This window comes from Saccopteryx leptura, chromosome 13, assembly GCF_036850995.1.
Source record: "Saccopteryx leptura isolate mSacLep1 chromosome 13, mSacLep1_pri_phased_curated, whole genome shotgun sequence".
Classification (NCBI taxonomy): domain Eukaryota; kingdom Metazoa; phylum Chordata; class Mammalia; order Chiroptera; family Emballonuridae; genus Saccopteryx; species Saccopteryx leptura.
In genome coordinates this window covers 53,019,987-53,042,908 of record NC_089515.1, presented here as the reverse complement: position 1 = coordinate 53,042,908, position 22,922 = coordinate 53,019,987, and the positions used below count along the sequence as shown (strand labels likewise).

At 50.6% G+C, this 22,922-nt stretch overlaps 1 protein-coding gene across 3 annotated transcripts in view; it reads left to right on the top strand.

Moving 5' to 3' along the window:
- The window catches only part of TTC23 (tetratricopeptide repeat domain 23), a 66,296-nt gene that overhangs the window by 29,410 nt on the left and 13,964 nt on the right, over nucleotides 1-22,922 (top strand). For 2 of the 3 annotated variants that reach the window (XM_066355727.1, XM_066355728.1), the window contains exons 7-10: nucleotides 9,253-9,285; nucleotides 9,986-10,091; nucleotides 16,837-16,964; nucleotides 20,342-20,491. In XM_066355727.1, coding sequence (XP_066211824.1) covers nucleotides 9,253-9,285; nucleotides 9,986-10,091; nucleotides 16,837-16,964; nucleotides 20,342-20,491 — 417 coding nt within the window. The remainder of the gene's footprint in view (nucleotides 1-9,252; nucleotides 9,286-9,985; nucleotides 10,092-16,836; nucleotides 16,965-20,341; nucleotides 20,492-22,922) is intronic. The other variant, XM_066355729.1, reaches the window with a different exon arrangement.

Below are 22,922 nucleotides of genomic sequence, written 5' to 3'. Positions count from 1 at the left end.
ACATCTCCTATGTGCCCTGACTGGGAATTGAACCTGGTACGTCCACATACCGGGCTGATGTTCTACCACTGAGCCAACAGGCCAGGGCTCATTTTAATTTTCAAAATCTCTGAAAATTCTAGCCATTTTTCATTTAAAATTAGGAAACATGCAGAATGCAATTATGATTTTATGCATTATCAAAATGTTCTGAGAATGACATAATTCAGGTGCCATACTGTTTCTTGTTAAATAATTTTTTTTTTTTCTGAAGTTGGAAACGGGGAGGCAGACAGACTCCCGCATGCGCCTGACCGGGATCCACCTGGCATGCCCACCAGGGGGCGATGCTCTGCCCATCTGGGGCATTGCTCTGTTGCAACCAGAGCCATTCTAGTACCTGAGGCAGAGGCCATGGAGCCATCTTCAGCGCCCAGGCCAACTTTGCTCCAATGGAGCCTTGGCTGCGGGAGGGGAAGAGAGAGACAGAGAGGAAGGAGAGGGGGAGGGGTGAAGAAGCAGATGGGCGCTTCTCCTGTGTGCCCTGGCTGGGAATCAAACCCGGGACTCCTGCACACTAGGCCGACACTCTACCACTGAGCCAACTGGCCAGGGCATAATAACTATTTTTTAATACAAATGACAATGTTCTTTATATGAAAAAAGTCAAGCCATACAGAAAAATACCAAGATGTGAGTGACGAGTACATTGCAGGCTTCCCCTCCCAGCAGCAGCTGATGGTGACATGTGTGGCATCTTTCTTGCACATAGGTACTGATGGACCTTGATTGAGAGACAGAGAGAGGAGGAGAAGGAAAAACTGAGGACTTTGACAGCATAAAAATGAAACTCTTCTCTTTGACAAAATATAAGAAAGTCAAAAAGTAATTGTCAGAGAGGAAAATATAGAAAGAGTTCTTATAAAATCTACAACACAACTCGGTAGAAATATGGATGATAGACAGGCACAGACAACTTATAGTAGAGGCAACACAAAAGGCCAATAACCGTACAAAAATAATCCTTAGCCTCATTTGTTATTAAAGCAATATTATTTAAACCAAGTAGATGCTGTTGTTCACTTACCCATGAGCAAGGGTATGGGAAACCGGTTGGTAGGTGTGCGGGTTGGCACCACGTTGGGAAGAAAACAACCAATATTCCGTCTCCAATTTTATAAAGCACTGACACTTCAAGCCATCGGTTTCAGAACCTTACTAACAGATAGATGTGTACAGTGTGCAAAGCTCTCTGAGCAGCAAAATAGTCGTGTTGGCAATAGTGAAAAATGAGCACTACCCTAAAATCCATGCATAGGGACTGGTTATGAAATTATGGTGTATCCATGTGATGGAATACCACAGAGCCACTAAGGAGGACGGGATGGATGGCCATGTCCTGACATGACAGGTGTTCAAAGTGTATCATTAATTTCAGAAAGTCAGACGTAGGCCAGAACGCTCATTTGGTCCAGAACTGATGAAGCCCTACAGTGGGGTGGGCTCGGGGGCTGATGGAAGGGGTCAGGGGTGCCCCCCACAAGGAGCAGCCCAGTGAGTGAGATAGGCCTTTATTTGATAGTCATGCAGATGAACCTGAAACTACAGCTGAGGCGTGCACCACAGGGAGAGGGACCGGATGCTGGAGCTCCCAACAGGGCCCTCTGACCTGGGGTGGAATCTCAGGGAGGTGATGCTGAGACACCCCAAAGATCGAAGGGAGGACAGAGGAGCCATTGTGGCGAGAACCCCGGGGTGGGTGGGTGACGAATCTGAGCTGAGAGGTGGCCGGCCAGGTTGCGACCTCGTGTGTGTGTGTGTGTGTGTGTGTGTGTGTGTGTGTGTGTATGTGTGAAGCACGTGAGTATTCTGGGATACAGTTTCTGTTGACAGCGGTGAGCTATAAGAACTCAGATGGGGAGTGGGGAGAGGAGAGGATGGGGCTTATATACTGAGGGGAGGGGGCGTTTCAAATTTTGTTCTTTTCTGTCACTTAAGACTTTAAAAAATTATATGTAGGTATGACCGTTCTAATCAGAAAACCTAGTTACATTTTTTTTTTTTTTTGTATTTTTCTGAAGCTGGAAATGGGGAGAGACAGTCAGACAGACTCCCGCATGCGCCTGACCGGGATCCACCAGGGGGCGACGCTCTGCCCACCAGGGGGCGATGCTCTGCCCCTCCGGGGCGTCGCTCTGTTGCGACCAGAGCCACTCTAGCGCCTGGGGCAGAGGCCAAGGAGCCATCCCCAGCGCCCAGGCCATCTTTGCTCCAGTGGAGCCTCGGCTGCGGGAGGGGAAGAGAGAGACAGAGAGGAAGGAGAGGGGGAGGGGTGGAGAAGCAGATGGGCGCTTCTCCTATGTGCCCTGGCCGGGAATCGAACCCGGGACTTCTGCACGCCAGGCCGACGCTCTACCACTGAGCCAACCGGCCAGGGCCCCTAGTTACATTTTTTAAGAAAGCACAAGCTTGCAACCGAAAGATGACGGAAACCCGAGCCCCGGCACGTCTATTTTGGTGCTGACCCTTCTGGAGAGAGGAGGACCTTTCCTGTCCAGTCCTTTGGAGGAGCTAAAATTGAGGACTGGAGCGCTGCCACCGGGGCCTTTGGCTATTAAAAGAAACCGGCCAATCCCGGAGCCCCGAGAATTCAGTTCTGCGTTGCCTTGTGCACCCAGCGATTCCCCTAGCCTGCACGCCCCCCGGGGATTCCCAGCTCCGCCCCCGCTGCCCCCCGGGGATTCCCAGCCCCGCCCCCCCCCCCCGCTGCCCCCCGGGGATTCCCAGCTCCGCCCCCGCTGCCCCATGCCCCAGGGCTGTGTGGAGCCCTGAAAGCTCCCCTCCTGGGCGGAGATGGCACGGGACAGGAAGCTGTGATTGCGGGTTCAACAGGACCCTGCCTTTTGGGAGGGTGTTCAGCTCGCAGCTGGAGGGCGGAATGGGCAGCTGCAGCTTCACAGCTGGTCGGTTACAAACGAAACACAGCAAACTGGCCCAAGCGAGGTAGCTGGGTTGGTTGGAGCCGCCTCCGGAAGTACAGAGGTTGCCAGGTTCGATCCCAGTCCCGGCGCACGCAGGAGCAGATGGATGTTCCTGTGTCTTTTTCTTCCTCTCTCGCTAAAATCAATAAATAAGAATTAAAAAAAGAGAAAATACGGCAAACTCACACCTCCCAAAGACAAACGGATTTGAGCTACTGTTGAACTAAGGCAGAAATTTGAATCAAAGCGGCAATGCAGGCACCTGGTGACACGCAACTTAACCTGTGTGGCATCCGCCACCTGCAGCCGAACGCCCCTCGATGGCGCCCTCTCCAGTTAGTTCCCAGAACTGCTTCGGAATCCACGTATTGTCAGCCCTAACCAGCCCGTTCAGGCTGGGGCCAGGTCTGCTCCTTCGCAGCTCTTTCTCCCCCGACTCTTAAATCGTACTTCTTCGCATTGATTAGAAAATCATCCTGTAACACTGACCCTCTTAACAACCAGATGTTAGACCAGAAAAGCACGCAATTTGGGATCGTGAGCCTTAGTTTGAGTCCGTGTCCTGCCAGTAGGTGACCTTCCACCAGTTGCTAAATCTCCTTGAGGCTTCATTTCCTCCTTGGTAAATGGGGCTGTTACCAGTCTCACTAGTCACGTTGACATTAAGCAGGTGGTACCTGTGATGCACGTAGCACCAGGCCTGGGAGAAGTGGGTGTTATCCCCCCCGCCCTTGTTCCCCCCACTCCTGCTCCCTCTGCCGGCCCTGAGCTTTTACAAAGAGATCCCGGCCGGCTGGTAGTAAGCTGAGGACTTCCTCTGCCCCCGTCTCCACCCCTGAGAGTTCTCATCTCATCTCCAGGGTGAACAGACTCAGTTTCTGTCCACTGATGGCCCTTGAGCTATTCACGTTCTGTCCACTTTGCCGTGGGAGGGATTTTGCTCTGAATCGGTGGTCCCCTGATTACCACCAAATGGGAGTAGGGAAGGGAGTCTATTTCTTTTATCCACCAAGAACTGGGGTTCCCCTCGGAATCCTGGTGTTGTAAGTGGAGTGTTCACGTGGAGGGGTCTGCCTGCACAAGTAGAAACATCCTTGTTACTCGTCACTTCAAGAGCTGCTGTACGTTTTACGAGTCCAAGGGGCCCAGTTAGATAAGAGTCAGCCAGCTCCAGCCGTGGGGCATCTAAGGACAGCGGTGCAGGGGCTGAGGAGTCGCCGGTTACCCCCAGACATGCACGATGGGACCAGAGCCGGAATGCAACAGCCGCCCTGCCCCTTGGCAGGCTTTGAAGATTGGTCTCGTGAATGAGGCTTTTCAACTAAGGTCCTTGCTCAGTATGGTTTTTAAAGGTTTAAATGGATATTAAAGGGTTTTTGTTTTTGTTTTCCACGAAGAACACGCTAGCAGCTCAAGAGATTAGGAATATTCAGCAGTCCTCAGCTGGATGACAGCTGATAAACACTTAACCGTAAAACAGTGAAAACAGCAGAGGTTGAGAGGAGGAATCAGCCCTAGGGAGATGAATAGATACTGAGGACCACGGGCCATGAAGCTGCAGATCCCCGATGGGCGCGTCTCTGTGGCTCCTGCAAAAAGCCAGGAGAGGCCAGCACGACCCCTGTGACTTGTGAATGCTTACAACTAGGTCTTAAATGTTCATCAGTGGACATAACGGAGGTACTTCTATCCTCTCAGCAAACAAAGGGTGGTTGCAGAATTGTGAGCAGTGGTTTCGTTTGGAAAGATGGTGTCATCTACTCACCAGCATTCTGAACTTCCTGGGCTCTCACTCCCTGAGGAGCCCCTGTACAGTGTGGACCTGTGGTTCTCAATCTCTGTCCCCCTGAGCCCTCATGTTCCAATAGGGGCCTTCGGGGGGGGGGGGGGCGCAGCTGGGTGGGAGTCGGTGGGTGGGCTTCCTGGCCCTCTCCACCTGCCTCCATACCTGCTTTGTCTATTAGACATGGAAGAGGTTCTTCCACTTCAAAACAGACACCTGGCCCTCAGTGGGGCCACCATGTTTGCGTCCTCTTGTAGCTTGCTGCCCACTCAAGGGCAGGTTTTTGAAATGGAGCCATGTTGAGATATGTCAGTAGAGTTCAGATGTGGTATAAATCAACCGCCATCTGCTCATTCCCCTGCCGATAGATATTTAGATGGTTCCCCCGTTTTCACCATCTCAGATAATGCTTCCTGGGAGGGGAGGGCGTTTCTGGCTTTGACAGTGATGGACGGTGTGCTGGGAGCTGGGCATGGAAGGAAAGAACTGTGGGAGGGGGTGGAGAGACAGTGAGGACTCTAGGGGGTGGGCAGAGGAAGGCTGCATGGTTGTGACCCAGCCAGGGCACCTGCACAGTCAAAGGGGGTAGTAATGAAACACTATGACATCATTTTGAATTTGAGTTTCCAGCTAAAATCCTGAGTGTTTAAAGTCTTTGTAACAATATGAGTCCAGTCTTTTCTGGTACCCTAGGCAGGGTGCCCTCTCCAGTAGTGGCTTGGAGAGAGAGTTAACCCAGGGCAAAACCAGAAAAGAAACACGATTCCGTGTGTGCTTGTGGTGGGGCCAGCTATTCCTCTCTCTCTTTTTCCTGTTCCCAAGTGCCGAGCACATAATGCTTTGACTCTGTCCCTGTGGCTTCTACTGTCTTGACTCCGTGCAGTCACTTTCCGGGGCACCCATTATTCAAGAAGGATTTCCAGTCAGAAGTTCAGGCCACGTTGAGGATACTAATTCTGGGGTTGCCAAAATCACTTCAATTTATTTATACCCTATAATGGGGGTTGGGAACCTATGGCTTGCGAGCCAGATGTGGCTCTTTTGATGGCTGCATCTGACTTGCAGACAAATCTTTAATAAAAAAAAAATAGTAACATTAAAAATATAAAACATTCTCATGTATTACCATGTATTACAATCCATTCATTTACTACCGCTCATGTTCATGGTTGCCGGTGGCTGGAGCCAATCATAGCTGTCCTCTGGGACAACACTAAATTTTTATTGGATAATGCATAACGTACACGGGTCGTTGTGAGGTCAGGAAGTAAACTTCCCTCCTTTTAAGCAAGTAGTCAGCTAGCTAATTGCAGAAACCCTTTTAACGAAGAAGATGGCTAAAAGAAAAAAATATGAGGAGTATCGTACTTTTCAGCAGGAATGGACGGAGGAATTCGCCTTTGTGGAGAGAGCAGGTTCTGCAGTGTGTCTAATATGCAATGATAAAATGCATCAATGAAACGGTCAAATATAAAGCGGCACTTCAACACACGCCATACTACATTTGCATTGAAATATCCAGCAGGGGACAGCAGGAAGAAAGCATGTCAAGAGCTACTGTGCAGAGTGCAAGCTAGTCAGCAGCAACTCCGTGTTTGGACCCAACAAGGTGACTGGAATTCGGCTAGCTTTGAGGGTGCTTTAGCAATTGTGAGAAACGAAAAGCCATTCACAGATGGGGAGTATGCCAAAACATTCATGCTTGATGTTGCCAATGAACTTTTTGACGACTTTTCGGATAAAGACAAGATAATCAAACCAATAAAAGACATGCCTCTGTCGGCAAGAACTGTTCACGATCGTACCATCATGACGGCAAATCAAATTGAGGCAACACAAGTAAAGGACATAAATGCAGCACCATTCTTTTCTCTCGCTTTGGATGAGTCAACAGACATAAGCCATTTATCCCAGTTCAGCGTGATTGCAAGGTATGCTATCGGTGACACACTATGTGAGGAAAGTCTTGCTGTTTTGCCTATGAAAGAGACAACAAGAGGGGAGGATTTACTCAAGTCTTTCACTGAGTTCGCTAAAGAAAAAAATCTACCAATGGATAAACTTATTTTGGTGTGTACCGATGGTGCCTTGTGCATGGTGGGGAAAAACAGCGGATTCGTAGCGCTTCTTTGCGAACATGAAAAGAGACCCATCCTAAGTTTTCACTGCATCCTACATCAGGAGGCGCTTTGTGCTCAGATGTGTGGCGAGTAGCTTGGTGAGGTGATTTCGCTGATCATTCGGGTGGTCAACTTTATTGTTGCCCGAGCTTTAAATGATCGCCAGTTTAAAACACTGCTGGATGAAGTTGGGAATTATTATCCTGGTCTGCTTCTGCACAGCAATGTGCGTTGGTTGTCAAGAGGGAAGGTGCTCAGCCGTTACGCAGCTTGTCTGAATGAAATTCAGACTTTTCTTGAAATGAAAAACGTCGAGCATCCTGAGTTAGCTAACACTGAGTGGCTCCTGAAGTTCTACTATCTCGTGGACATGACTGAACATCTGAACCAGCTCAATGTGAAAATGCAAGGCATTGGAAATACAGTCTTATCCCTTCAACAAGCAGTGTTTGCATTTGAAAACAAGCTGGAACTCTTCATCGAGGACATTGAAACAGGTCGTTTACTACACTTTGAAAAACTGGGAGAGTTTAAAGATGCATGCACAGCAAGTGACCCTGCTCAACATCTTGATCTCCAGCGGCTAGTGGGCTTCACATCTAATCTCCTGCAGTCATTCAAAGCACACTTTGGAGAATTTCGTGAGCGCACTCGTCTTTTTAAGTTCATCACCCATCCACACGAGTGTGTAGCGGACAGCGCCAACCTGAGTTACATCCCCGGTGTCTCCGTCAGAGATTTTGAGCTACAAGGTGCTGACCTGAAGGCCTCAGACATGTGGGCGAATAAGTTCAAGTCACTGAATGAAGATTTGGAAAGACTTGCACAACAGCAAGCAAAGTTGGTGAGCAAACACAATTGAGGAGAAATGAAAAAACTTCAACCTGCGGACCAGCTGATTGTCAAAACTTGGAACGCACTTCCCGTCACAAACCACACACTGCAGCGTGTGAGTATTGCTGTACTGACAACGTTTGGCTCTACGTATGCATGTGAGCAGTCTTTCTCACATCTAAAGAACGTTAAGACCAACCTACGATCACGTTTAACGGATGGAAGTCTCAATGCCCGCATGAAGCTTAACCTCACCACGTATCAACCAGACTACAAAGCCATCAGCAAAACCATGCAGCACCAGAAGTCGCATTAATGGTAAGAAGTACTTTATTCATCATCGGTTAGCAACAGCATAACAACGTTATTAAAAAGAATTCAGAGACTTATTGTACTTTAAAGGTGTTGGTATTAGGCCTGACCTGTGGTGGCGCAGTGGATAAAGTGTCGACCTGGAAATGCTGAGGTCGCCGGTTCGAAACCCTGGCCTTGCCTGGTCAAGGCACATATGGGAGTTGGATGCTTCCAGCTCCTTCCCCCGTCTCTCTCTCCTCTCTCTCTCTCTCTGTCTCTCTCTCTCCTCTCTAAAATGAATTTAAAAAAAAAGTGTTGGTCTTACATAAAATGCACACATTTACTTCTGTTTAGTGTTAAACATATTGTATGGCTCTCACGGAATTACATTTTAAAATATGTGGCGTTCATGGCTCTCTCAGCCAAAAGGTTCCCGACCCCTGTTCTATAACAAAAGGAGTTTCAAAAGAAGGGATATCATGAGCATTTATGAAGGTGAAATTCCAATTGTTCTAATGCGGCAATAAAAGTTACAAGCAGCAGCCCTGACGTGGAGGTGCCCCTGTCCTAAAAAGCCGAGAGCTCCTAACTCTTTAATTTTAACGTGTGATAGAAGAGGCCACCGTCTGGAGTCTACTCTGATCACTGTCTCAGAAATGCATTCACTGGTCATCAAAAGAGCAAGTCTCTATGGCTTGCCTGTCTGTTCCAGAAGGTCCCAGTGGTGTGGCTTTTATCTACTGGGCCACCTCCCGTGGATTAGTCATAGCTCCTGGAGGCAAAATGAATTGGTGCATTCAGAGTGTGCTGGCTTTGTTAGAGATGTCTGTCACCACAGGCGAGCGCGGGGGTGGGGGGGGGGGGGGTGGGGGGTGGGAGGGGGGAGGGGGATGGCACCTTCCTGACATGGTAGAAGGTCAAGGTCAGAGTCTCCTCCCTATCCTTTATTAGCTGCTGGACATGGTGGGCAAGTCACCCACTCAACAGCCTCAGTCTTTTCATCTATAAAATGGGGACAATAAAAATTGCTACAGAAATAACAATGGATATCACAAATGAAAAAGAATTAACTTGTGCAGCTTAGATATTAGTTGTTGCTGGTGTGTTGGACCCAACCCAATCTAGTGTTCCTCTCCTTGAAACAGGTGGTATTTTAGTCTTTCTGCTTTGACAGTTAATTGCAAACGACCCACCCTCGCACGTTAGTGCACCGTGTGACGTCATTTTTTCTGTCTGTTTCTTTTTGTCCTGCCTGCACAAGTCTGACCGATGCCTCTCCTGTAGGAGGCGATCTGTAAGTATGTTTATCGAATGTAAACGTTACTGATACGCAGTTTTAAAACTCCCAATGTCGACAAGGCAGATGAGGGGTAACTTAACCTCTTTTATTTATGTATGAATTTTATGTCTTTGTGTCGGAAGCTTGTGTCTTGTGTTTCATTTGAAAGAAATACTGTTATTTTATGCTCACTGTCTGACAGGGGGGTGTTTTTCCTTATTAAAATCCGGCTATGTTTTTAAGGAACGCCGGCGTTTTGCGCTGGGGCCGCTCTCCTGAGACAGTTTGCAAAGGATGCTGGATCAGGCGTGGCGGAGGGCCCAGGTTTCTGGGCGGGGAGGCTGTGGAGGCTTGCTGGGCTGACCCAGCAGGGGCCTGGGCTTGCCCACTTCCTCTCTGTCCTCCTTGAGGCCCTCCGGCCTCCCCTGCTGACGCTGCTGTCCGAGGAGCATGGGCTCTTAAGTGACTGAGTAATGGGCCCCAGCCGCATTATCGAGCCATCTGGACACCGCGTCCGGTGCTTTCTGGCGCCCGGACCACGCAGTGCTTTTAAAATCCCTCCCTCGCAAGGGTGGGTTGTGCCTCCACATAAATCACACCGTCCAGCTCGCTAGAAAGTTCCTTGGCTTCCTGCTTATCCCAGCAGGAACAGCTAGTTCCCCATCACTGCGGCTGAGCATGTAAACAGGCATGTTTCTTGTCTCCATGGCAACAGGCGCATCACATCACCCTGAGCGGAGCACCGGCCGAAGAGGAGGCTGCCGTGTCCGCGCACTGTGTTGCCCACGCTGCCGCCGCCTCCGGGAAGCCCAAGCACCACGGTGAGAGCCAGCCCTCCAGGTGGCGGGCACTGCCTGCCCCGCTGCCCTGTACCCATGTGGGTCTGTCGCCGCCTCGGGAATAGGTGAACAGGTGGGCGGAGCAGTGCCCAGGCCCTTCGGTGGCTTTATGCCACCACCTGCGTCTGTCACTCTTAGCTTCCCCAGAGCCTCTGCTGTCTATCTCTGTTCAACTTTTCCCTCATCTTTTATTTTCAAATGCCCCAAATCTTCATCCAAACAAACCTCTTAGGAGCCCCGAGACTCCATACTGGGCTGACAAGGGGCGCCTGCCCTGCTTGCAAAGGTGATCTATTTTTAAAGATTGTTGTGGGACGACTGTGGCAACAGGCTGGCCTGTGGGAGCCCTGGCCCAGACTCCAGCAGGGCTGAGCTTTCCAGTGAGGGTGAGCTTACATGGTTTGGGGATCCCAGAGGGAAGCTGCCACTTGTGACTCATATGCTCTCTCCGAGTCCCACATAGCAGTGAGCTTGGGGAGTTCTTCAAGCCACCGTCCTGGGACCAGGACAGACAAGACACCTCTGTGCATGGGGAACACCTGTTCCAGGGACCTTGGTCGTTTGTTCAGAGGCTCCAGGAACAGAGACTATAACTCTTAAAGAAGCCTCGGGGGTGTGTTCCAAGACGTCAGATAAAAATAATCGTGGATTATAATAAAATAGGGTCCGATGTGCCAGCAAGCCTGACAGGGATGCTAGGAGGGCTTGGGGCTGGGGGGACAGGGCGTGGGGCTGGGGGGACAGGGCGTGGGAGCTGGGGGGACAGGGCGTGGGGCTGGGGGGACAGGGCATGGGAGCTGGGGGGACAGGGCGTGGGGCTGGGGGGACAGGGCGTGGGGCTGGGGGGACAGGGCGTGGGGCTGGGGGGACAGGGCTTGGGGCTGGGGGGACAGGGCGTGGGAGCTGGGGGGACAGGGCGTGGGGCTGGGGGGACAGGGCGTGGGGCTGGGGGGACAGGGCGTGGGAGCTGGGGGGACAGGGCGTGGGAGCTGGGGGGACAGGGCGTGGGGCTGGGGGGACAGGGCGTGGGAGCTGGGGGGACAGGGCGTGGGGCTGGGGGGACAGGGCGTGGGGCTGGGCTAAGAGGAGGAGGCGGGTGACAGGGCTGCAGAGGTCCCTGGGCCAGGCAGGGGCTTCGGTCTGGGCGGAGCTGGCGAGGGGACACCAGGGTTTATCTCCCTGTCGGGCCCACCTTGTTGATTTCTCGTCCCAGTCTCCTAGAGCAAAGGGTGCCGTTTCAAAGCTGTGGGAGCCTGTCTCGGGGTAGAGAGAGAAGGCAGGTGACCTTTCTCACTCACTCTCCTTACAACACTCCAGCCATGACAATTTCAAAACCTCCAAGGAGCCAACATTTTGACTAGCTTATTGGTGCCTAAAGTTCCTTTCATGGCAGAAAAATACCTTTCATCCCACAACTGTTATAAGGTACTTATAGTGCAAATGCCTATTTGGTGGAAACCCCTGGAATAGCAGGAGTCATAAATCTAAATGTCTCAGTGAACTAACTAAGCAAGGTGAGTGAAGCAGGTAGTTACGAGAAAACAGTAGCATGCTTGCAAATGGCAGGCACCTGTTGGCTATACTGCGCGAGAGACAATAGGGAGTGGTGAGGACTGTGGCAAACTGGAGAAACCCACACCCTGTTGAAAGTGAATGGCTGTTACCCAGCCCCAGCCTGTAGCTGTCGTGTGGAAGGTGGGCTTATGTCAGCAGGTCTTCTGCTTCTTCAAGAGAAGGCAGAAATCTGGACTTTTGTGTGAAATCAACTCGTAATTGATGGTCACAATTTATAATTGATGGTCACCAGCTCAAATATGCTCCAGGCTCTGAGTGAGGCATTCCAGGTGTGAGGGTGGGGTCTGTACCTGCAGAGCAGAGTGTAGCAAGGGGAGGTTGGATCCAGCATGTTCCGCCCTGTACCAAGGAGATTCACCTGCATGAATATCAGCTCTGCTCTCCTGCGTGCCTCAACCTGTCTGTGCTGAGCGCGGTTTATTCTTTTTAAAAAAATAGTTAATGAGGAAAAAAAATTCTCATTTGGGGCATCTCCATAGCCTGCTTGACGAATGCCCATGGAAGGCATTGCCCTCTTATAGAAACATGTCACCAGCCAAGAATCCAGCGTGTTTCATGCTCCTTGTTCCGCTGAGGCCTTTGTTCCGAGCCCTCCCTGCATTCCTCGTGCAGACAGAACTGCCCTAGAAGTCACGGAGGGCCGGCATTGCATAAGGACTCCCGGCCCCCGGCTGCTCCAGGAATGTCCCTGACCCGAGGCAGCCCGTCTTTTCAGCGCATCTTAGACAAACTTGGTATTAACAGTTCTCCCGGCCTTGCTCGCTCGGTGTGGGGGCATTGGCCTCAGGCAGATAACTCTTCTCGTAAAGGATGTTAAAATGAAATGGGCGGAAGCCAAGTACATCTCAGTGTAAACCTTCGAGAGGCAGAGCCCGTGGAGCGCAGGCGGCCTTGTTTGGAAGCGGCCCCATCTGCAGCCTGGGAGCCTCGTCGGGGTCCAGAGACATCAAAACGGAATGGGTTCTGCTCCGTCAGAGCCTTGGGGGCTGGGGGTGATCTATGGCTCTGTGGACCAGGCTCGTGAGCCTGAAGTGCGTTTTTTTTTCTCCTACTTTTTTTTTTTTTTTTTTTTTTGTATTTTTCTGAAGCTGGAAACGGGGAGAGACAGTCAGACAGACTCCCGCATGCGCCCGACCGGGATCCACCCGGCACGCCCACCAGGGGCAACGCTCTGCCCACCAGGGGGCGATGCTCTGCCCCTCCGGGGCGTCGCTCTGCCGTGACCAGAGCTACTCCAGCGCCTGGGGCAGAGGCCAAGGAACCATCCCCAGCGCCCGGGCCATCTTTGCTCCAATGGAGCCTTGGCTGCGGGAGGGGAAGAGAGAGACAGAGAGGAAGGAGAGGAGGGGGTGGAGAAGCAAATGGGCGCTTCTCCTATGTGCCCTGGCCGGGAATCGAACCCGGGTCCCCCGCATGCCAGGCCGACGCTCTACTGCTGAGCCAACCGGCCAGGGCCTGAAGTGCGTTTTTGAGGTACCGTTCCCTGTGCACAAACATGTCCACCCCCACCCCCAGCCCGGCGGGTGCCGTCAGGCAGGGCAGCCCCCAGCAGGGCTACCCGGGCTCAGTCTGTGTGTTGCTGGGTGATGTCGCTCTGCTGGGTTCATGCCAAGCCAGGCGTTAAGACTTTCCATTTCCAAATTCCCTGGGGTCCTTGCTGCATTTGCAGTTAGCATAGAGCACAGACTGTTTCCCAAGGCTGCCACAAAAGGTAATTGTCACACTGGACACACAGGCCTCCTTCTAATGAGAGCTGCCCTCGCTGCTCCTGCTCTGGCCCAGGACAGACAGCCTCGAGAAAATGAGCCCAGGGTTTACTGGAACTTCTTTTAATTAAAAGCCTCCTGACCCCTAGCATGCCAAGTCGTAACCCTGTATTCCTCTTGCTCTTTGAATGACGCTTGGCTTTTTTTGGCCCGTGTATGGACATACAGACGGAACAGAGTCTGCCGGGGCGGGGGTGGGGGGTGGGGGAAAGGGGGCCCTAAGCCGCCCTGCCCACTGAGCCACATGTCCTCCCTCACTCTAACTTGCAGACAGCCTAGCCATTGTGTTGGAGTGACAACGGGAGAGTATTAATAGCCTGCCCTGTGCCCTGAGGGTGTGTATTTACAAGCGGAGCTCTGCTCCTCTGCTTTAGAAAGTGACCTCATCCTACCCCAGGCCACAGGCATCAGGTTGCGGAGGATTCTAGAAGAGGTCCACACCTGGTCGCCAGTACACGCTGGGAAGTGGCATCCCTGCTGGGACCTTCTGTTCCTCAGGCAATCCCGCTGCAACTTGTCCCCCAGGTGGACCTCCCTGGGGGACACCCAGCCCCAGGAGCACAAACTCTGCTTGCCGGGAGTCACTCCTTGTCTGGACCCATTTGCTCTGCCCTCAGAGCGAGATGAGCCACATGGTTCAGAGTTCAGGAAGTTAATTGGGAGGGGCAGAGGGATAGGAGGACGAAGCCAGGGTCTCGCAGTCGGGGAGTTTTCTGTATCCCAGGAGGAGGTGACAGGGGTCTCAAACTGATGGGCAGTGAAGGTGCCCCCAGTGAGTGCCCTCGACCTTCCTCGGTTCCTAAGCTCCAGGCTGTGCTGATACAGGAGGGTCCTGATGTGTGGTCGAGTTGTACGTGATGACAGGTGTCAGACAACCAGCCCCCACCCCATCCCCGCCTCCCTGTGGCTGGGGACCTTCCAGGAACAGAAATGGGGAAGACCTGGACCTCTAGGCAAGCTGAGGACTCGGGAATGGAGGAGGGGAAGCAGCGCTCTGGGAGGCTGACCCCCGAGGGCAGATTCTCTGACGTCCCACCACAGCGCCTAGCTTTCTTCCACTTCAGTAGCCACACTGCTTTTAGTTTAAGTATTAAATTCTTTCCTCCCTCCCCTCCCTTCCTTCCTCCCTCCCTCCCTCACTTCTACCCTTCCAGAGATCCCTATGTGCCAGCAAGCATCCTCTTTGGAAAATATGAATAGATCTCCCTGAGTCAGAGGTTAGGAGTCATTTACACATTAGTCTGAATTAGAACAGCTATCTTTCCTCCAGCATCTCCTGAGATCAGCTCCCCTACAGGAAAGGAGCATGCAGCAATCAGGTTTAGGGGACTAGCTTCTATAGGGGTGCTTCTCTGGGGGGTATTGGTCAGCCTGTGACCAGTAGGGGGAGGAATAATAAGAGGTGGGAGAAACTGATGAGAAAGGGGCTAGAGAGCTGTCAAGCACGGCCGTGTCAGCCTGTGTCTGAGAGACCAGGTGCTTACCCAGAAAGGGAGGGGGAATGCTCCCCATTTTTTGGGGGGGGGCATCCTCTCATGTCTGAGCATGGCTCCACTTCTGCCGAAGCCCAGGGTCTGAAAGTCAGCCCCGACTCTTCCCCACACCCTTTATATATTTATAGTATTTATAGTAAGGGCTCACCTGCGGGGGACAAGGCTGAGACTCGGAAGAAGGGCCCAGTTCCACTCTTTGGTTCATTTCCAAACAGACTTAAAGCGAAAATATCAAGAGAACTCTGCTCCTGGCTCTCCTCGTTAATTCTAGACCTGGCATGTTGATGCCTGTACTGGCATGTTGATGTCTGTACTGGCATGTTGATGTCTGTAATGCTTTCAGACTCAACAAAATGAATGCCACATCAAGCCCCCATTTGCTGTCATTGGATCATGGAAGCAGCGGAGTTTTGTTTTGTTTTTTGTGGCAGAGACAGAGAGAGTCAGAGAGAGGGACAGATAGGGACAGACAGACAGGAAGGGAGAGAGATGAGAAACATCAGTTCTTTATTGTGGTTCTTTAGTTGTTCATTGATTGCTTTCTCATATGTGCCTTGACTGGGGGGGCTACAGCAGACCAAGTGACCCCTTGCTCGAGCCAGTGACCTTGGGATCAAGCTGGTGAGCCTTGCTCAAACCAGATGAGCCTGTGCTCAAGCTAGCGACCTCAGGGTCTCGAACCTGGGTCTTCCGCATCCCAGTCCGAGGCTCTTTCCACTGTGCCACCACCTGGTCAGGCGAAGCAGCCAGAATTAATACAGTACAAATATTGATTGACTTACGACCTATGCAACTTACGACCATTCGACTTTACGACCACAATCGCTAGCCACGCCTGCTCTGCATCTGACAGTGCAAGCTTTGCCCAGTTGGGCGTACGACAATGTGGACCAGCTTCCAGCAGCACTACCATCTCCGCATGCACCATTTCAATTGTTATCCCAGACTCGGTACAGAAATTTGTGTTTTGTGTCTTGGATATTTTTCATCAAACTCCTCCCAAGATGTGTACCAAGAGGAAATTGTCTTTGCAAATATTAAACCAGTTGTACTGGTAATGCAGTGTTTTACTTAAACCTGATGAATGTAAGAATAAGAAACAAAATGGTGTAGAGATGATACAAATGGCATAAAATGAACAAAGAAAATTATGATATATAACTATAATGAAAGAAAATTATGATAAAATATGACTTAAAGATTTTTATAACATCATTTCACAGTACTGTACATATAGCCTACTCAACTTTACGACCAAATTGTGTTACGACCGGTCTGTCGGAACCAATCGTGGTCGTAAGTCGAGTACTAGCTGTACTTAGTTTGAGTGTTAAATCTGTGATCTTCTCTGCCATGAGTCAGCTCCGAGTCACATGGCTGTAATGCTTTGCATGCAAAATTTTCTCCTACCAAGAGAACATTTGGAGCGATACTCTCGAAACGGCATCGGCTGCTCTGGCGGTGGACAGACCCGCATGGAAAAGGAGGGGCCTCTTGGAGCAGCCTGAGCACTCAGCAATGTCCTCAGGTCTGGGTGGAGGGGGGTTTGCTTTGCTGTGTCACTGGGTGAGCTAAGATGTCAAAGAAAACCCAAAAGACAAAACAGAACAAACCAAGGAGAGGAAATTGCCGTATCCTTCTCAGACCGAAGTCTTTTCTGATCAAACGGGCAGAAGACAGTTTCCTTAGCCGGGTTCTCTTCTCCAGATGCTTATTATACCGCTCACAGAAATTAGGGGATATCTCATCGCTTCATAGTCATTTGGAAATATCCTCCAATTTTTGTGACTAGTATATTTTCAAATAGTTCGCCCCTGCCGAAAGCATGTTTGTTCTGTTTCCGTTTCAAACTGGCAAGCGGTTTTCACAGTTGTCCGTGATGTTTCCCTTCAGATGTGGCAGAGCAGTATTTCCAAGAGAGCCTGTCTTGCCTCAAGGACGCGGAAGGGACAGGAAAAGCCAAGTTCCTCTCGATTCAGGACGAATACTGCCGCTTTCTTCAGGCCACTGGGCAGGAAGAGGTAAGCGGGTCTGGACCGCCGTTGCCTGGTTGTTGGCGTGGGCGGCCTGGCTGATACCCGAAGGGCTGTTCCGCTCCTTCGCTCTGCAGACCTCTCCCGGGCATCTACTATGTATGTGCCAGGCATGGGACAGGCTGCAAGGGGACGTGGATAGATAAGGCCACGAGGCCACTGTCGGCCAGCTGCCAGACCCTTTGCTCAGTTGCTATGAGAGTGCGCACACCATGGTCACCCACAAAGGATCCGACAGTCCTAGAAACCCTGAAAACCCAGCGGACAGACCCGACTTGTTGTACGCAGCCCGCGGTTCTGGCTGGGACGCAGCCTGTGACAGAGCATGTCCCTGGGAGAGCAGAACACAGGCTGGATCCTGGCCCCCCTCACCCCCCTGCCTGGTGCCCTTGATCATGGCACCACCCGTCCAAACAAATGTGGCAGCCTGTCACGGTTCTCAGGCTTGGCACAGAGGTGCAGACATCTCACCGGGGGATCTAGCAGGGATCAGCCAACAAGGACAGACCCAGGGATGAGCAGGGGCCTTCCCGGGTGTGGTCACAGCCTACGTATGGGCTAGAGCCCCCGCCAACAGGAAGAAGATCTCTGGGGAGGAAGGTGCCTTGGAAGGTAAAATGGAAGTGCAAGTCACTCTTGGGTTTATCTTGTAATCGTGCCAAATTTCTGGACGCCCCCCAACCTGGCATAGGCCCTCCACCACCAGCCCAGCTTGGGGCTGTGCCTCGTCTTCCTGGCTCCTCTGCCGCCCTCTCTGCTGCGGTCAGATCCGTCTGCTCACTGACTGTGGACGTGCCCCAGGCTCTGCCCATCTCCCACCTGTGCCCCGGGTTCCCAGGCCCACTGCTCAGCCCGTCTGAGTTCAGATAGCCTTTCCTCCTCTCCATCAACCTTCTCCACCTCCCAGAGGCTGGCTGACAGTCATGGCCTCTCTTCTGCTGCCGCTATGACTCACCGCCCAAGTTCACGCGCATCTGTCTCGAGTTCCCCCGTCGGACTGGGAAGGGCATTGAAAGCTTCATTTAGGAGAAAGACCCAGGCTCATTCCTCATGGGCTCCTTGAAGCCTGGCAGTCAGTTCCCGTGGAAAAGCTGCCATCCCCGCTTGCACCACGCTAAGTTCTTGCTCACAGGTGCTAGAAGGGGGACGCGGCTCACAGGGTGTGACAGGCTTAGCACTGGGCAAGCCCCTCAAGTTCCGAGGCGGGTCACACATTCCCAGTCTACACCAGGTCGCTACCCCTACAGGGGTTCCTCCTTCCGCCTACGAAGTATTTCTGCCTCATCAGCACCTGTGCTGTGGTTCCCCGAACACCCGACTCATGTTATTGTCAATCCAAGTCAAGCCCGGCTGGCTCCTCCGGCTGGGTGAGCCGTCCGGACGCCGTTGGGGCTGTGCGGTGGGGGAGCCCCTTCGCTGGCCTCTGCTTTCCTGGGCTCTGAAGTGCAGCGTTTGTGTCCTGCAGCTGCGGTCCTGCTTCATGTGAGAACCTGGAGGACTTTCAGGAGGAACGTGGGAAATGGGTGTGCAGGGAGCGTTTCCCTCTGGGTGTCTTCGTGTCTGACGGAAGACATTCACACAGGCGATGCTGGTGTCTGACCCACTCGTGTTTTTTATTCCATGTTGGTATAAATAAGTCAGATTAGAAACCAAACTGTCAGCGGTATTTAATTTTTTTTATCACGTTGGAACGTTTGCTTTTGGTTTCATAAGCGATTTCTCATGAGAAATCGAGAACCCTAGCGTATGTTTGAGGTGTTGTGTAGATCAGTGGCCCCCAACCTTTTTTGGGCCACGGACCGGTTTAATGTCAGAAAATATTTTCATGGACTGGCCTTTAGGGTAGGATGGATAAATGTATCACGTGACCGAGACAAGCGTCAAGAGTGAGTCTTAGACAGATGTAACAGAGGGAATCTGGTCATTTTTTTAAAAATAAAACATCGTTCAGACTTAAATATAAGTAAAACGGAAATAATGTAAGTTATTTATTCTTTCTCTGTGGACCCGGTACCAAATGGCCCATGGACCAGTATCGGTCCGCGGCCCGGGGGTTGGGGACCACTGGTATAGATGAATAGTAGTACCAGGAAACTAGTTTTCACATAGGTGACAGTGTCACTGTGCCCAGAGGGAGGAGACCCTGCCACCAAAAAGAGATGAAACTTACTGGCTGATTGAGATCCTGTCTCTGCCATTGATGAGCCATCCAAAGGAACTTGACAGCTCTGTGCCTCGGTTTCCTCCTCTGTCAAATGGGGATGAAGGGTGAGCCTGTCTAAAGGAGGCAGTGAGAATTAAGTGAAACCGCCCATGTAGACCGTGTAGTACAGGTCTTGATACACAGAGGACGGAGCCCATGTAGACCGTGTAGTACAGGTCTTGATACACAGAGGACGGAGCCCACGTAGACCGTGTAGTACAGGTCTTGATACACAGAGGACAGAGCCCATGTAGACCGTGTAGTACAGGTCTTGATACACAGAGGACGGAGCCCACGTAGACCGTGTAGTACAGGTCTTGATACACAGAGGACGGAACCCACGTAGACCGTGTAGTACAGGTCTTGATACACAGAGGACGGAGCCCACGTAGACCATGTAGCACAGTTCTTGATACACAGAGGACGGAGCCCACGTAGACCGTGTAGCACAGTTCTTGATACGCAGAGGACGGAGCCCACGTAGACCGTGTAGCGCAGTTCTTGATACGCAGAGGACGGAGCCCACGTAGACCGTGTAGCACAGTTCTTGATACGCAGAGGACGGAGCCCACGTAGACCGTGTAGCGCAGTTCTTGATACGCAGAGGACGGAGCCCACGTAGACCGTGTAGTACAGGTCTTGATACGCAGAGGACGGAGCCCACGTAGACCGTGTAGTACAGGTCTTGATACACAGAGGACAGAGCCCATGTAGACCGTGTAGTACAGGTCTTGATACACAGAGGACAGAGCCCATGTAGACCGTGTAGTTAGACCGTGTAGCACAGGTCTTGATACACAGAGGACAGAGCCCATGTAGACCGTGTAGTTAGACCGTGTAGTACAGGTCTTGATACACAGAGGACAGAACCCACATCCTTTTATTTTTTTCTTACTACTCAGTGAAATTGGATTCTTTTCATCTCTGAAGTGGCTTTTTTCCCTCAGGGGTCCTTCATGTATTCTCTTTTTATTGTTCCCACCTTTGTCCCCATGGATGTCATTTCTAACCAGAGGACAGTAGGCTCAGCTCATGGGCCACTCGACCCAAACTGGTTCCCCTAAGAAGTGAAAATGCACGTGGGTTACGTTTTCTTAAAAGGTGCCGATCGTCACCAGCCTTTGCATGTTTCTAATCAGACAGCTTTTCATTCCTTTTTCAGAGAGCCACCTCCATCCTGAGAGAGTCCCTGGAGGCCAAAGTGGAGGTGTTTGGTGACCTCAGTCCCGAGGTGGCAGAGACCTACCAGCTCCTGAGTGGGGCTGACCTGGCTCAGGGAAACCACAGCAGTGCCCACAAGAAACTGAACAAGGTAACCTGAACACCCACGGATGCGGAGAAGCATCCCCACGGCCCCATCCTCTCCTTGCACCATGCTCGTTTTAATTGGGCCACAATAAGTGGCTCGTTTAGGTAAGATGACTCCGCTTTTGTGATTGGTCAAAACTAGCACCTTTTCAGTTAAGAGCTATAGTAATTCTCTTATCCACACGTATTTTTTAATGAATCTTCAATTATTTCTTTCCCCGTGCAAATGAATTTTAAAATTGTGCCATTGATCGAGCTTTTATTTTCTTCTACTCCCTCTGTGCACTCGGTGTATAGGCGGATTCTGCCAGTGCTTGTAGATTTATTTTTTCTTAAATCTGGAGTTGATTTGTGTGGATGGTGTGAGGTATGGATCTGACGGTATCTTTCTGTCTAAATGGCCGCACAGCTATCCAGCACCTCCTCCCTAGAGAAGCCTGGCGATCTGAGATGATGTCATCATCAAACACGATGTTCCCTCGTGTATTCGCGTCTGTCCCTGGGTTTCTCCTCCAGCCCACGGATCTCTTCGTTCCAATGCCGGGTCCTCACTGTTTTAAACTCAGAGATTTCATAGCATGATTTCTGTCTAGTAGGACCAGCCACCACTCAGGGTTTCTCTCTCTCCCCCTAGAATATCAGGTTTGCTAGATATTCCTGCATGTTGATCCTCCACATGGATCTTGGTGTCAACTTGTCCAGCTGCATACAAAGTTCGGTTGGTATTCTTTGGTGCATTGTGTTATTGGTCCATGAACTTAAGGAGAACTGACACTTGACCATGTTGAGTCATGTTATTTAAGAGCAGGGATGTCTTTCAATAGAGTGGAGGCAAAAGTTGGTCTACAGTTGTGAGTAGGCAAAAGAGATTATTCTTATATTATTTATTCTATTATTTCCTATACAAACAACTATAAACCAACTTTTGCCCCACCCTGCCTGTGTGGATGTCGACTTTAGTATCATTTAGGCACATTTTAAAGTGTGCCTTTTGTAGGCTTTGCACATTTCTCATTAGATTGAATTCTGAGCTGTTTTTACCTCCTTCACTATTGTCGTATGTGGAGTTTTACTCATTAGTATGTCTTTTGACTGGTGTTTATTGTGTATGTGAAGATTATTGGTTTCTCTGTGCTAATTTTATATTCTGCTAGCTTGCTTAATCCCTTTCCTGCCTAAATTAACTTCAGCATGGGCTCTCTCAGGTTTTCCAGGTACCCTATTGCATCATCCGCAGATAGTTTTACTTTTTATTTTTCAATTCTTATGGCTCTAATTGATTTCTCTTGTCTAATTGCATTGGCTCCTACCTCTAGTGTAATAAGAACTCATAGCGGACATAATAGGCACCCTGGTCTTGCTCCTGATCTTAGTGGAAATGCCTCTCATGATTCTTGACTGAGTACATGGTGGCTTTAGGACTAAAGTTTACATATGTTATCATGGTAAGGAAGTAGCCATCATTTTTTATTTTCACGAGTATTTTTTTTTCATCTTTCCGAAGCTGGAAACGGGGAGGCAGTCAGACAGACTCCCGCATGCGCCCGACCGGGATCCACCCAGCATGCCCACCAGGGGGTGATGCTCTGCCCCTCTGGGACATCACTCTGTTGCGTCCAGAGCCATTCTAGCACCTGAGGCAGAGGCCACAGAGCCATCCTCAGCGCCCGGGCAATCTTTGCTCCAATGGAGCCTCGGCTGTGGGAGGGGAAGAGAGAGACAGAGAGGAAGGAGAGGGGGAGGGGTGGAGAAGCAGATGGGCGCTTCTCCTGTGTGCCCTGGCTGGGAATCGAATCCGGGACTCCTGCACGCCAGGCCGACGCTCTACCACTGAGCCAACTGGCCAGGGCTATGAGTATTTTTTTTTATTAGACATAAGTGTTGGGTTTTATCAAATGTTTTTCTAGCATCAGTGGAGATAATCAGATGATTTTTCTTAGATCACTTAACATGGTATATTTTATTGTAATATCAGACCAACCTTGCATTCCTGGAGTACATGCCCTTGGTTATATTGAAGTATATTCCTACTATGAGGTTGATTCTGTTGGCTGGTATTTAAGACTTTTGCAGCAATATTTATAAATGATATTTAAGTATCAATGTTATATTTGCTTCATAAAAATAATTTGGAAGTTTACATTTCTTTTACTTTTACTTTTTTATTGAATTCGTTGGGGTGACATTGGTTAATAAAATTATATAGGTTTCAGGTGTACAATTCTATAATACATCTTCTGTATATTGCATCTTGTGTTCACCACTCCAAGTCAAGTCTCCATCCTTACATTTATTTTCTTTAAAAAAATATATATTTAAAGTGAGAGGAGTGAAGATAGAAAAACAGACTCCCACATGTATCCCTACTGGGATTCACTCAATGACCCCTGACTCGGGCCAATGTCTGCCCATCTGGGGCCATGCTCACAACTGAG